At 46.7% G+C, this 11,935-nt stretch overlaps 1 protein-coding gene across 1 annotated transcript in view; it reads left to right on the top strand.

Moving 5' to 3' along the window:
- Window positions 1-11,935, top strand: part of dop1b (DOP1 leucine zipper like protein B) — a 31,134-nt gene that overhangs the window by 6,660 nt on the left and 12,539 nt on the right. The window contains exons 2-19 of the mRNA XM_083639490.1: window positions 599-780; window positions 2,052-2,233; window positions 2,414-2,584; window positions 3,756-3,945; window positions 4,039-4,137; window positions 4,777-4,900; window positions 5,089-5,198; window positions 6,082-6,193; window positions 6,388-6,508; window positions 6,778-6,897; window positions 6,983-7,082; window positions 7,612-7,848; window positions 7,939-8,249; window positions 8,362-8,771; window positions 10,113-10,384; window positions 10,473-10,625; window positions 10,813-10,913; window positions 11,590-11,780. Of these exons, the coding sequence (XP_083495616.1) occupies window positions 643-780; window positions 2,052-2,233; window positions 2,414-2,584; window positions 3,756-3,945; window positions 4,039-4,137; window positions 4,777-4,900; window positions 5,089-5,198; window positions 6,082-6,193; window positions 6,388-6,508; window positions 6,778-6,897; window positions 6,983-7,082; window positions 7,612-7,848; window positions 7,939-8,249; window positions 8,362-8,771; window positions 10,113-10,384; window positions 10,473-10,625; window positions 10,813-10,913; window positions 11,590-11,780 (3,142 nt within the window). The 5' untranslated portion in view covers window positions 599-642. The remainder of the gene's footprint in view (window positions 1-598; window positions 781-2,051; window positions 2,234-2,413; window positions 2,585-3,755; window positions 3,946-4,038; window positions 4,138-4,776; window positions 4,901-5,088; window positions 5,199-6,081; window positions 6,194-6,387; window positions 6,509-6,777; window positions 6,898-6,982; window positions 7,083-7,611; window positions 7,849-7,938; window positions 8,250-8,361; window positions 8,772-10,112; window positions 10,385-10,472; window positions 10,626-10,812; window positions 10,914-11,589; window positions 11,781-11,935) is intronic.

The raw sequence follows: 11,935 nt of genomic DNA, 5'->3' as shown, positions 1-11,935 counted from the left end.
AGATTTTTCGATATTGTAATCGTAATATATCATGATTTGGCATAGGTGTTGTCTTTTCCTGGTTTTAAAGGCTGCATTACAGTAAAGCGATGTCATTTTCTGAACTCACCAGACTGTTGTAGCTGTTCTATTACCACTTAGTCATCATAACCACATTATTGACAATTATTTATCAAAAATCTCATTGTGTCAATATTTGTGAAACCACCAATAGATATCCCGCCAATATTGTCGCAATATTGATATAGAGGTTTTTGGTCAAAAATATTAATAATTGGATCATTGTGACCCAGTGCGTAGTGCGCGTCGCGAGCTACGTCTGCGACCAACCAGGGACGGTAGGAATGAGTGATGCCAGGCACCTGGAGGAGGAGGGGAAGGAGTACGAGGACGAGGCATGGTAGGCTAGAAAGGAACTCTGTTTCTAGTAATAATGATAATAATAATAATCTTATATTTAATAATAATTGATCTCAAAGCGCTTCACATATCAGGGGGGAGGGGAGGAGTGTCGGGGTGGGGGTGGGGACTCAACTCATCCACCACCTGGGTGATTTATTTCGTCTCAACCAGAACCTCTGCCTCCGCTCTCCTGCAGACAGACACATTGTGCTGAAGATGCTGGGCTGAGACCGATGCGTCATGGATCCTGAAGAGCTCGAGCTGCAGAATGACTACCGTTACCGTAGTTACGGCGCGGTCATCGAGAAGGCGCTGCGGAACTTTGAGTCCTCCAGTGAGTGGGCTGACCTCATCTCCTCGCTCGGCAAGCTCAATAAGGTACGCTGGATACAGGCAGGCAACCTAATGATACGCAAACAGCTGCTATTATTACGTTTGTATGTCTGAAACTGTTTACATAAAAAAGACTAAATGCACTTATGGCCATAATGGTGATATCATGTGACTCACGACACCAATATAATGAAGTTATTAGAAAAATGTAGACTATCGCTCATGTTAATTCAAAGATCTGTGTCGCACTGTTTTATTTGTACTTGGCATTTACGATGCCTTGCTTTTCATTTGGTGTTGATAGTCAAGTCAAGTGTGTCAATTTCACAGCTGCTTTGTATATTTGAGTTCTCTGCAATTATCAGGAAGTTACTGTTGCTACTGTACATATCCGGTCACTCACTGGCAGCCTCTGTTTGTATAATATATCCTATTCCTCAGCATCTGCTCCGTGCTCCTGTCATCCGGCCAAAGCGGACTTTGAGTAGGACTTTGGGTAATGAATGTGTCACAAGTGAAAATGATGTTTACATTGGAGTGTCTGTGTGTGCTGATACACAAGAATGTGCGCTTACAGCACATGATGTGTAGAGAAGACAAGGGAAAGATACATAGAAATATCATCTGTTTGACATGAAACTGTCAGACAAACAATATTATGTGCAAAGTTCTCCTCCTCAGGAGGTACGGTGGTGCAGTGGTAAGCACTATCGCCTCACAGCTCGAAGGTCGTGGGTTCGATTCCCACCTGGGACGAGGTGAACGCTGAAGGAATGCGTGCCCGTCCGCATGTCCTCGAGTGCCCACCGCCCGGGTGGGGTCGGCAAAAGGGCCTTTCTGTGTGGAGTTTGCATGTTCTCCCCGTGCCTCCCGGGGGTTTCCTTCATATAGGAACCCCCTTCACAAAAACATGCAATATTCTGGTTGCTAATGTGGTTCCTCCTCTGGTCGTTAAGGGCGCCTGTTCAGAGGGAGGGGAACTGGTTGGAATAGCGTGAACCTCCCACGTGCTATGTCCTACCGGTGAAGCTTCCTCTGTCAGGTGAAAAGAAGCGGCTGACTGACTGCCCATGTCTCGGAGGAAGCATGGAGCCAGTCTCGGCTCTCCCCAGATCGGCAGAGGATGGAGTAGCAACCAGGATTGAGAAATCAAATGAGCACTAATGATGGATAAAATGGGATAAAAAAAAATCGGGAAAAAAATATTTAAAATAAAAAAAGTTCTCCTCCTGTAATGTGGATCCTGCAGCTGCAGGCTATTAGTCTTGTGTCTCAATCTTACCTTTTTCATCTTTTTCAATCCCCCTCCTCACCAGGCTCTGCAGAGTAACCTGCGCTACTCCCTCCTGCCCAAGCGGCTCATCATAGGGAAGCGTCTGTCCCAGTGTCTGCACCCAGCTCTGCCCAGCGGCGTGCACCTCAAGGCCCTGGAGACCTACGAGGTCATCTTCAAAATCATTGGAACCAAATGGCTGGCCAAGGATCTCTTCATTTACAGGTGAGGGAACAGGCCCAAAGTTATTTGATCTGGTGGGGGTCAATGTCTGTGTCGGGCTGATCATGTGTGAATTGACTTTGTGCGTGTGTGTGTGTGTGTGCGTGCGTGCGTCCGTGCGTGCGTGCGTGTGTGTGTGTGTGTGTGTGTGTGTGTGTGCGCATGTGCGTGTGTATGTTTTAGCTCAGGATTGTTCCCCCTGCTGGGCCATGCAGCCATGGCAGTCAAGCCGGTCCTGTTGGCGCTGTACGAGCGGTACTACCTCCCGCTGCAGAAGGCTTTGCTGCCCAGCCTCCAGGCCTTCATTACCGGACTGCTGCCAGGCATGGAGGAGGGCCTGGAGGTCTATGACAGGTACTCACTCACTTTCTCTCTCTGTCTCCATTTCTCTTCCTCTCTTTCTCAGAGAATACCATGCAACTTTACAGAGCGACACAACACACACCTTTATGGGAAACTGAATCATATCAAACCAAAAAAAAATCTTATTTCTTTTAGTTCAAGTAATGTTTCATTATAACATAATCCTTGAACAATAATAGTCCAGTTTAACAAAGAGAGGGAGCATTTGATATACTGTACTTTACTGATCCTCTAAGGCAGGAATTCTCTTTTTGCCCTTGAGATGCAGGGTATAAATGCATAAAGGCCAATGTCCACCAGCTGCGGTACTGTTCCGTGCAGCTGCCTGAACAGACCCGCCACACCGATGTAGTCATGTCAGACGCATGTGGGATCGGACAAAAATGGAACAGGGGCGTTTTGCCACACAGCATACATTGCCCATCTATGACATGGGCGAGAGTCTGCTTCAGCAGCGGGCCACCGCAGCTGGTGGACGTTGGTCTTAACTCTGGCCATTTCCAACCTGGACCAATCTTTTTGACATTTTCTGATTCTGACCAAAATGTCAATTGTTTTACTATGGAGTTTCTTGCCAAGGCACATGGCTCAGTCTCCAATACAGTCCTATAGGTCCAACGGACAGTCGGACACACCAAAAACAAACCTCAAAAGGGGTATTTTTTTGACATATTCACACTCACACTGTAATGAATGAGAAATGTATAGATTTAATTTCAAGTTGATCCATGACCTGACAACGTTGATTACATGCGCTACTTTACACACAGCATTCCACGCAGACCGGCGGCTCCAGCAGGCCGACAAAGTGTAACAAAGGAAGTACTGAAGAAATGGTAAAGATAGCATCAAGATTGTATGAGAAAGGCATGACTTTGCACAACGCAGCATGACAACCGATGTGTTGAAAATCACACGTTTTGGGTGCATTTGGGGTTGATAGCATGGTTTTGGTCAGAAAAGGTTGGTATGATCGAACATTATGAGAACATGGTCAGGGTTAAAATATTTTGCTCAAGGGTGCTTCAGCAGATATTGAAACACGGGGATTGAACTCTCTAAGCACTAGGCCATCCTGCTGCTGCTAAATCTACCTTACTAGGTACGTGGGTTTAGTGTTGAACAGATGTTGATGTCGAGTCCCTCACCTGTCTCTGTTCAGGACGGATGCACTGCTGCTGAAGCTGTCTCTGCTGGTGGGCCAGCAGGTGTTCTATGGCGCCCTCTGGGGGAGCATGCTGGTCAGTCCGCTGGTGCGGCTGCCCGCCTCGCTCTTCATCGTCACCCACTTTGACTGCACGGTGTCCCCGCGCCAGCAGACACACATGCTCGGCTACGACCACCGCCTGGTGGTGAGAGTATATTCCTACAGTCGACACCAGCATGTCTGTGTGCGTTGTCCTTTTTCAGCCGTATAAACATCGTCCGCCTCTGTCTGTCCACAGGTGAAGTCGGTGTGTCTGTCTCTGCAGGACTCCAATGTGTTGGTGCAGAGGAATATGCTGGGAATCCTCCTCTACTTCTTCCCATTCGCAAAATGCCTGGTAAATATACACACACACGCACGCACGCACGCACGCACGCACGCACGCACGCACACACACACACGCACACGCACACGCACACGCACACGCACACACACACACACACACACACACACACACACACACACTAATCCCTTTGCAATACTTGCTGTTCAATAAAATGGCAATCTGAAATCCTGTTATTTCTTTTTATTAAAAAAATTGAATTCTTCATTTTGTCATTATTTTTTCATTCTTCCATCTTTGGTGCTCAGCGCTCATTGCTGTGGTGTTTCTGCACGGCTCTTCCCAGAGATCAGCTGTCAGTCACTGTGTCCAGTACTGTGTGACCTCTTTCTCCTTTTGGCTTTTCTGTTGATGCAGTTTTGAGTGTCAGTAGGTGGCGCTCTTTTCTTTGTGGGCTCAGCCACGGTGGCTATCACTGCTCATGCTAACTATCCCGTCCTCCTTCTGCTTCATCCGAACAAATTGCAGTTGCTGCTGCCAAAACCGCCAAAAGCACATCACTTCCTGTGCACCCTTCCTTCTGCACGCCGTCTCTCACTGTCCATTCCTCTCCCGTTCTCTCCGGTGTGTGTGCTCTCTCCTCCTCTCTCGCGTTCCCCGGCTAAACTTTGTCTCTGTGTGTTGTTGTGTCAGGACCCAGAGGAGGCCAGTATTAATATGAGCAGTGAAGACATGGTGACCGTGGTGTCTGCAGCTTCACTCACACTGCTGCGTCGAGACATGTCCCTCAACAGACGCCTCTACGCCTGGCTCCTAGGTGCTCATCATGCACAGATCAAATAGCATCGCTTCAATCATACATCACTAACACAAGGATTTGTGTTGGGAAGAGTTTGGTAAAGTACTGGTCCTCTCAATTGACGTCTGTGTGTGTGTGTGCGTGCGTGTGTGTGTGTGTGCGTGTGTGTGTGTGTGTGCGTGTGTGTGTGTGTGTGTGTATTTCAGGTACAGACATCAAAGGGGAAATGGTTGCGCCCCACCCCACCCTCTCTGCCACCATGGAGGAACACACAGGCTTCTACTTCAGCACCTACTCCAGGGATTTCCTTGTGCAGGTGACGCGCAAATGCATAGTGTATATGCACACATGCACACACAGAGACACACACCACAAGCTATTATTTTTAAAATATCTTTTCAGTACAGACCGGTTCCTCTTTACATAAACTCCTATAAGACGTTCAATCCCTTCAACATACAATCTGCAAATATTTCAAAGGGTTAGGGTTAGCCTGTCTCTAAACGCACAACATGTCAGCATGTAGAGTAAATAAGAGGATGTGATTTGATACAGTTATAGGTTAGGTGTGTGTCTGTGCGTGTGTGTACGTGCATGCACGCATCAGGGTTGGAGTCAATTCATGAATGAACTCATCGATTCTATTGGAGAAATGGAATTGGATTCTGAAAACATTGTACTTTCAGGAAGGTGAATTTAATTGAATGGATGGAATCCAGTGAAATTGCATGTTTTTTGTTTTTCATTTCCACATATCTGAGAGATTATGCATAGTGTTATATAGTGTCAATATACTGAATATCAGCAAATGTTAAAGGTACCTTTCAAATGGTATTTGAGGCACAACATGTAATCGTAATAGATACATTGTGATTGTGAAAATATTTGATTTGTTGAACTCTTTTATTTGATTCATAATGTTTGCTTTATAATGTTTGGCAAGTCAAGACAACCTCTCTTAGAAGTGGATTTTAATGGAACTTTGTTTCCTGTCATTCTAATTTAATTCCAATTCTGTTTGCTTAGAGCTGGGCGCAATTCCAACTCCAGGAAGTGAATCTTTAAGTGACCATGCATTCTCAATTCAATTCATGAATGGCCCCAACCCTGCTGTCTGTATTTGTGTGCGTCTTGCCGTCTTCTATGTTGAAACTCTGCACTTCAACGTGTCACTCATCTGTTTCTCTCTGTGGCCTCAGGCTCTGATCAACATCCTGAAACAGAAGAACGTGGAGACCAACCCAGAGAATGTGATGGCTTACCTCAGGCCCTTCCGCGTCATCATCAGCCTTCTGGATAAACCGGAGATAGGTAAGCAGCACTAAGCAGTACGGAAAAGTAACCCCACAAAACGCCTTTACTGCGACATACACAACACAGCACTTTACATAAATGACGCCCCGCTTCTATCTGTCCGCTGCTACCTACAGTACTTCAAGAATCCCCTTTGTCTCAGTCCATTTTGTGATCTTGATGATGTCAGTGGTTGTGGTGTTTGTGCTCAGGTCCTGTGGTTTTGAGCAGTGTGCTTTTGGAGGTGGTCCGAGCCTTCTACAGCTACTGTCGAGAGATGCTGGGGGAGGAGACCATCACCAGCTCGGGGCTCACAGGCAACCAGCTGGCCAGGTGAGGGGGATGGAGATGGGATAGATGCATGGATAGATGCAGGGATGCTGACTGAGCTAACACTATACTGTATATATATATATACCGGTATATATACAGTATATATATATACAGCTGCACTATGTTGACTGTTAAATGAATGCTACTAAAATAAGACACATTCTACTTCGAGGTTATTTTAAATACACAGAGCACTTGTTTACCTGGCAACCTTGCGACTGAGAGAATGATAATGGATGATTGTGTCTTTCTTATGTTGCCTTGAGCAGTAAGGTGAAAGAGAATAAGAACGCATCGGAGATCATAAAGACGGTGAACATGCTGGTGAGCTCCATGAACAGCGAGTACCTGTGGGACTACATGACCCGACGCTTCTGTGCTTCTCTCAGGTATGGCCCTTATTTTACACGACCAGCACATATTATCTGCAATGCTAAAAAAACAAACCTAATTGTTCTCTGTCGTTCTCCACAGTGACCCAGATGACCCTCCTCAGCAGGACCGCAGCCACACTGCGCCTTCCATCACAGAGATGTCCAACCTCATCGTATTCCTGCTAGATGTTATTCCTCTGGTAAACAACAGACACACGAAAAGCAAAGTGTTCTAGACCCAGACCCAGATCTGATCAAATAAGAATGATTCGGGGTTATAGCCACGTAGGACAAATCCAGCAAGTGCTCAAAATGTGAGACTAGTTGGAAAATCAATTGAGTAAACTTCTCTTTGACTGACATGTTATCCTATGTGGCAAACCTCATCCCTCGGGCACTCCAAGCAGGCTAATACAATTATTCAGTGCTACTTGACCCACGTCTGTCTGACACACACACACACACACACACACACACACACACACACACACACACACACACACACACACACACACACACACACACACACACACACACACACACACACACACACACACACACACACACACACACACACACACACACACACACACACACACACACACACACACACACACACACACACACACACACACACACACACACACACACACACACACACACACACACACACACACACTTACTTGCATGCATATACTGTATGTTTTACACGGGTGTTCCTTCCACCAGGAGCTCCATGCTGACATCCAGTCCCAGCTCCTCCCTGAGATGCTGGGCTGCATGCTGCGCACCCTGCACAGCCACATGGGCTCTGTGGACCTGGCAGAGCTCACACAGGGCCTGCGTGCCTGCTTCAAGGTCCTGAGTAAGATCCAAATGCCTGTGGCTTACATGGACATGGAGGCAGGTACAGACACACTGGAGGAGGAGCTACAGGCGCCGGAGGAGGCAGCTCAACCAATCAAGGTTAGACACTTGTTTATACTATAGATTTGTGTGATTTTTGTGACTGTGTCATCTTCCCACCCAGATCATATATTTAATACTCTTATCTAGGACGTTGAGAATGAAGGGGAGAAAGATGTCAGTGGTGATCAGGTTAATGGTCACCGTGACGATGACGAGCTGAACCAGGATGGCGCACATGAGGCAGAGCCTGCGGAGGGCGTGTTCCCACCACTCCGGTCTGAAGACAGCGGGTTGGGCATCAGCGCCTCACCTTCAGAGCAGCAACTCCTGCCAAGAACGGGGCTGGGTGCGGAGGGAGTGAGCATGTGCAAGGAAGGAGAGGGGGTGTGGAGGAGGGGAGGCAGTGTAGACACCATGACCCAGTGTCTACTGGACATCCTGGCCTTCATCGCCACAAGGTAAACTATTCAGCCAGTGTCCATTTTGATCACCTTGGGTCAGATGGACGTCTTTATAGACCGGTTTTATTGACGTCGATCTCTAAATGTTTTCACCTCTGCTGCGTTTCAGGTACCTGCTGGTTCAGGTGGAGGATGTCAAGGGACAGGAGGAAGAGCCCCTCCCTGAACTACCTGCTGTCTCTCCGGATCGGAAGGCCTCGCTGGCGGGCCTGGGAGGGCGGGATATTAAAGAAAAACTGGCTGGACTTTTCACCCCAAACAAACTTAGACCCCGCTCTGCATCTTCTGAACCCCAGATTTTAGCACCAGCCCCCACCGTGAAGACGAAGGAGCGCGGGCGTTCGGGGTGTCTGGACTGGAACGCTGGCTACATGCCCCGGGGCAGGGCAGAGATCTCTGAGGCCTGTCGACAGGCCTTCACAGCCACCTGCCACCTGCTGCTGGAGTCCACCACCTTCCCCATCTACCTCAGTGAAGAGGAGTGTCTGTCTCTTTATACCCACATGTTCAGCGAGACAGGTCAGTGCACAGTTTGAACATATTCACTCATTCAGCTCGGTCTGTATGACTACAGTATACCACACAAAGAAGCAGTGCTGTAGTTAAGTCACTATAACTCGAGTCTCGAGTCCCCGGTGTTCGAGTCTGAGTCCAAGTCCGAGTCACCAAAGAAGACTCCAAGTCGAGTCCCCGTTACCGTAGTCCGGGTCCAAGTCATCAAAGTTGAGTCACCAAGCTTGGAATGTAATCAATTTAGGCGCAAGGCCGTTTGGCTTTCGGTGTCACATTTTTTTTTAGGGCAAAAGGCCATTGAGTGAAATAAGAGGATTTGGAGCGAGCCTTCAAATAAATAACTTGACTCTCCATTAAGAAAAAAAAGGCATGAAAAACATAAATTAACTGTTTTTAACAAACATTTGAAGTTGTCAGATTATATACATATATTAATATGCTCATTGATCATTAATGGTGTTGGCTGTCCAGCCAGTTGTGTCTACAAAACAGAGACGTAGAGAGACAAGCACACACACACACACACACACACACACACACACACACACACACACACACACGCACACACACACACACACACACACACACACACACACATGCACGCACACATACACAAACACACGCAGAGAGAGAGTATGTATGTGTGTTAAATATTTAGATACGTGCATAACATTCTTCCAGCCTGGTTTCTATCTAAGGTTATACTAGTGGTGTAAATAAATATGTTTCCATATTGTCACCATATCATACAGTAATGTGAGGATAGGAATAATGCACATAAATCAGACCTCCTGTGTCATCAATCAGGCCATTATACTGTATATAGTGGTGCCATGCGTAATAGCTGCGTAAAAATACCATGGCTGCTTTGGCTTAATTTTATTATATATGTATATCTTTTTTATGGGGCAATTACTATTACTACTGAATTACTACTGCAATTATTATTATAGAAATGTCTGACATTCTAAACACAATCTAGGTGTTATAGCAATGACTGAAGGAGAAACGTTATGGTACAGTTTGGATTATTGAATGATCAGATATGTTATGTTCATGGGAGAGAGAGAGACCGCTACATTGAAAACCAGTGGAGAAATGTCAATGGTTGAATCTCGCAGCGGTGACACGAGGTGAACGTCAGCACTCGTTCCCATCTGATGCATGCTCGGGTGTGTGCCTGCCTGTGTATATCAATTAACAAATCTGAGTGGTTGTCTCCAACTTCCGAGTCCAAATGCATGAACGCTCGAGCCCAAGTCCCAATTATCAGTGCCTCAAGTCCAAGTCGAGTCACAAGTCACTTAAATTGGACTGCAAAGAAGTAATTATGTTTTATTTCCCTAGGCTGTGATGTGGACAGCCTGCCAGTGTGGCTGAGGTCCTTGATGACCTTGTGCTGCCTGTCCAGGGACTACAACATCCAGCACACAGCGGTGTCCTCCCTGCTGGAAGTCATCAACCACTCCCAGTCCCTAGCACTGGTCATCCAGGACAAGCAGAGGCGCTACCAGACCTCGGACTCCAACCCCCTGAGCGGGCGTCTGCAGATGGTCACTCTGCCACCCATCTACCCTACCTTGCTTCACGGCATAGAGGAGGGCACGGATTTCTACCAGGTTAGAATGCTGTTTTCAAACTGGATTCTGTGTGCGTTATGGTAAACGTGGTATATTAAAGATGTGACCGTTTTGCACCGTGACGCAGCGCATGTCCCAGGTGCTGTGGAGCCAGCTGGAAACAGAGCGCAGAGAGCAGCACATCTCCTGTGTGGAGCTCTTCTATCGACTTCACTGTTTGGCTCCATCGGCATCCATCTGTGAAGACATCATCTGCCAGGCCCTGCTACACAAAGACAAGGTGAGCATGCGCACAAACTGAACAGCGAACCGTAAACACGCACATTTAAATACTTTCAACACGTGGTCTAGATTTGACTGTTCAACTGGAACAAGCAAACAGACCTAGCGCATGTGATGAGATGAACAAATAAGCCGTGGGTTTGACAAGTAAAACGAACTGTGTGCATCGTGTTTGTCTGCCCCAGGCTGTGAGACTGGAGGCGCTACACCGCTTCACAGTTCTGTGGCACCTGACCAGAGAGATCCAGAGCAACAGGACCATGTCCCTCAATCGCTCCTTTGACCGGTTAGTAGAAAGCTGAATTAAAGTTCAAATACTTCCCCTTTGTCCCTGTGGGATTTTTGGTGTAGTACCTGAGTGCTGACGTGATTCGGACTTGAATATTGATGACTCTGACTTGCTCACTGTGGATTTGAACCTAAATTTGGGATTCAATCACCTTAGATATTGCCTACAATGTTACCCTTAATCTGTACCAGATCATCTGGTTGCTTAACAATATAGGCTTACATGTAGAAATAGGCTATAAAAAGTATCTTACAATTATAATACAACCACTGATATAGATTGATGTAACATTTTCGTGCGCGTGCGGTGTCTTGGACTGAGATTGATGATCAAGTGATAGATAAAGATGGGTCCATTACTTTTTGTCAGCTACGCTTACAATAATTTTCAGGTGTGAAATCTAGTACCAAATGTAAAATATTAAAAGGGACAAGTGAGGAAAAGACTATTCCAGCTTGGATTACTTGAATTCAAACAAGTTACTTGGATGAGGAAGGTTGGGTGGACACTACAACATTTCTTGAAGATTCCATGACCTACTTTTTCTGGATTACAGATATAAAAAAAAACACCCACCTTCTAAACAAGTATCAAAACGCCATTGACTGCCTACACACCTTTTGTCTAAATGTTGTGTGTGAGTCTCTGACTACGTACTGTATGTGTCTCTCAGGTCTCTGTGTGTTGTGGTGGACAGTCTGAGTGGGACGGATGGCTCCATGAATGCAGCAGCTCAGTGCTGGCTGGTCAGAGCTTTGTCCCTCGGCGACGTCATTCGGATCCTGGAGCCCATTCTGCTGTTGCTACTTCACCCCTCCTCTCAGCGCTGCTCCATTCAGAGCATCAAACACAACCTCACTGCTGGTAAGGAAGTGTGTGTGTGTGCGTGTGCGTGTGCGTGTGTGTGTGTGTGCGTGCGTGCGTGTGTCTGCGTGCGTGTGTGTGTGAGTGTGTGTGTGTGTGTGTGTGTGCGCGTGTGCGTGCTGTCTGTGATGCATGATGAGTGCATGAAATTTGAT

This window comes from Poromitra crassiceps (assembly GCF_964638095.1).
Source record: "Poromitra crassiceps genome assembly, chromosome: 6".
NCBI lineage: Eukaryota > Metazoa > Chordata > Actinopteri > Beryciformes > Melamphaidae > Poromitra > Poromitra crassiceps.
The sequence above is the reverse complement of the archived record's forward strand: the minus strand, read 5'-3'. Positions and strand labels throughout refer to the sequence as shown.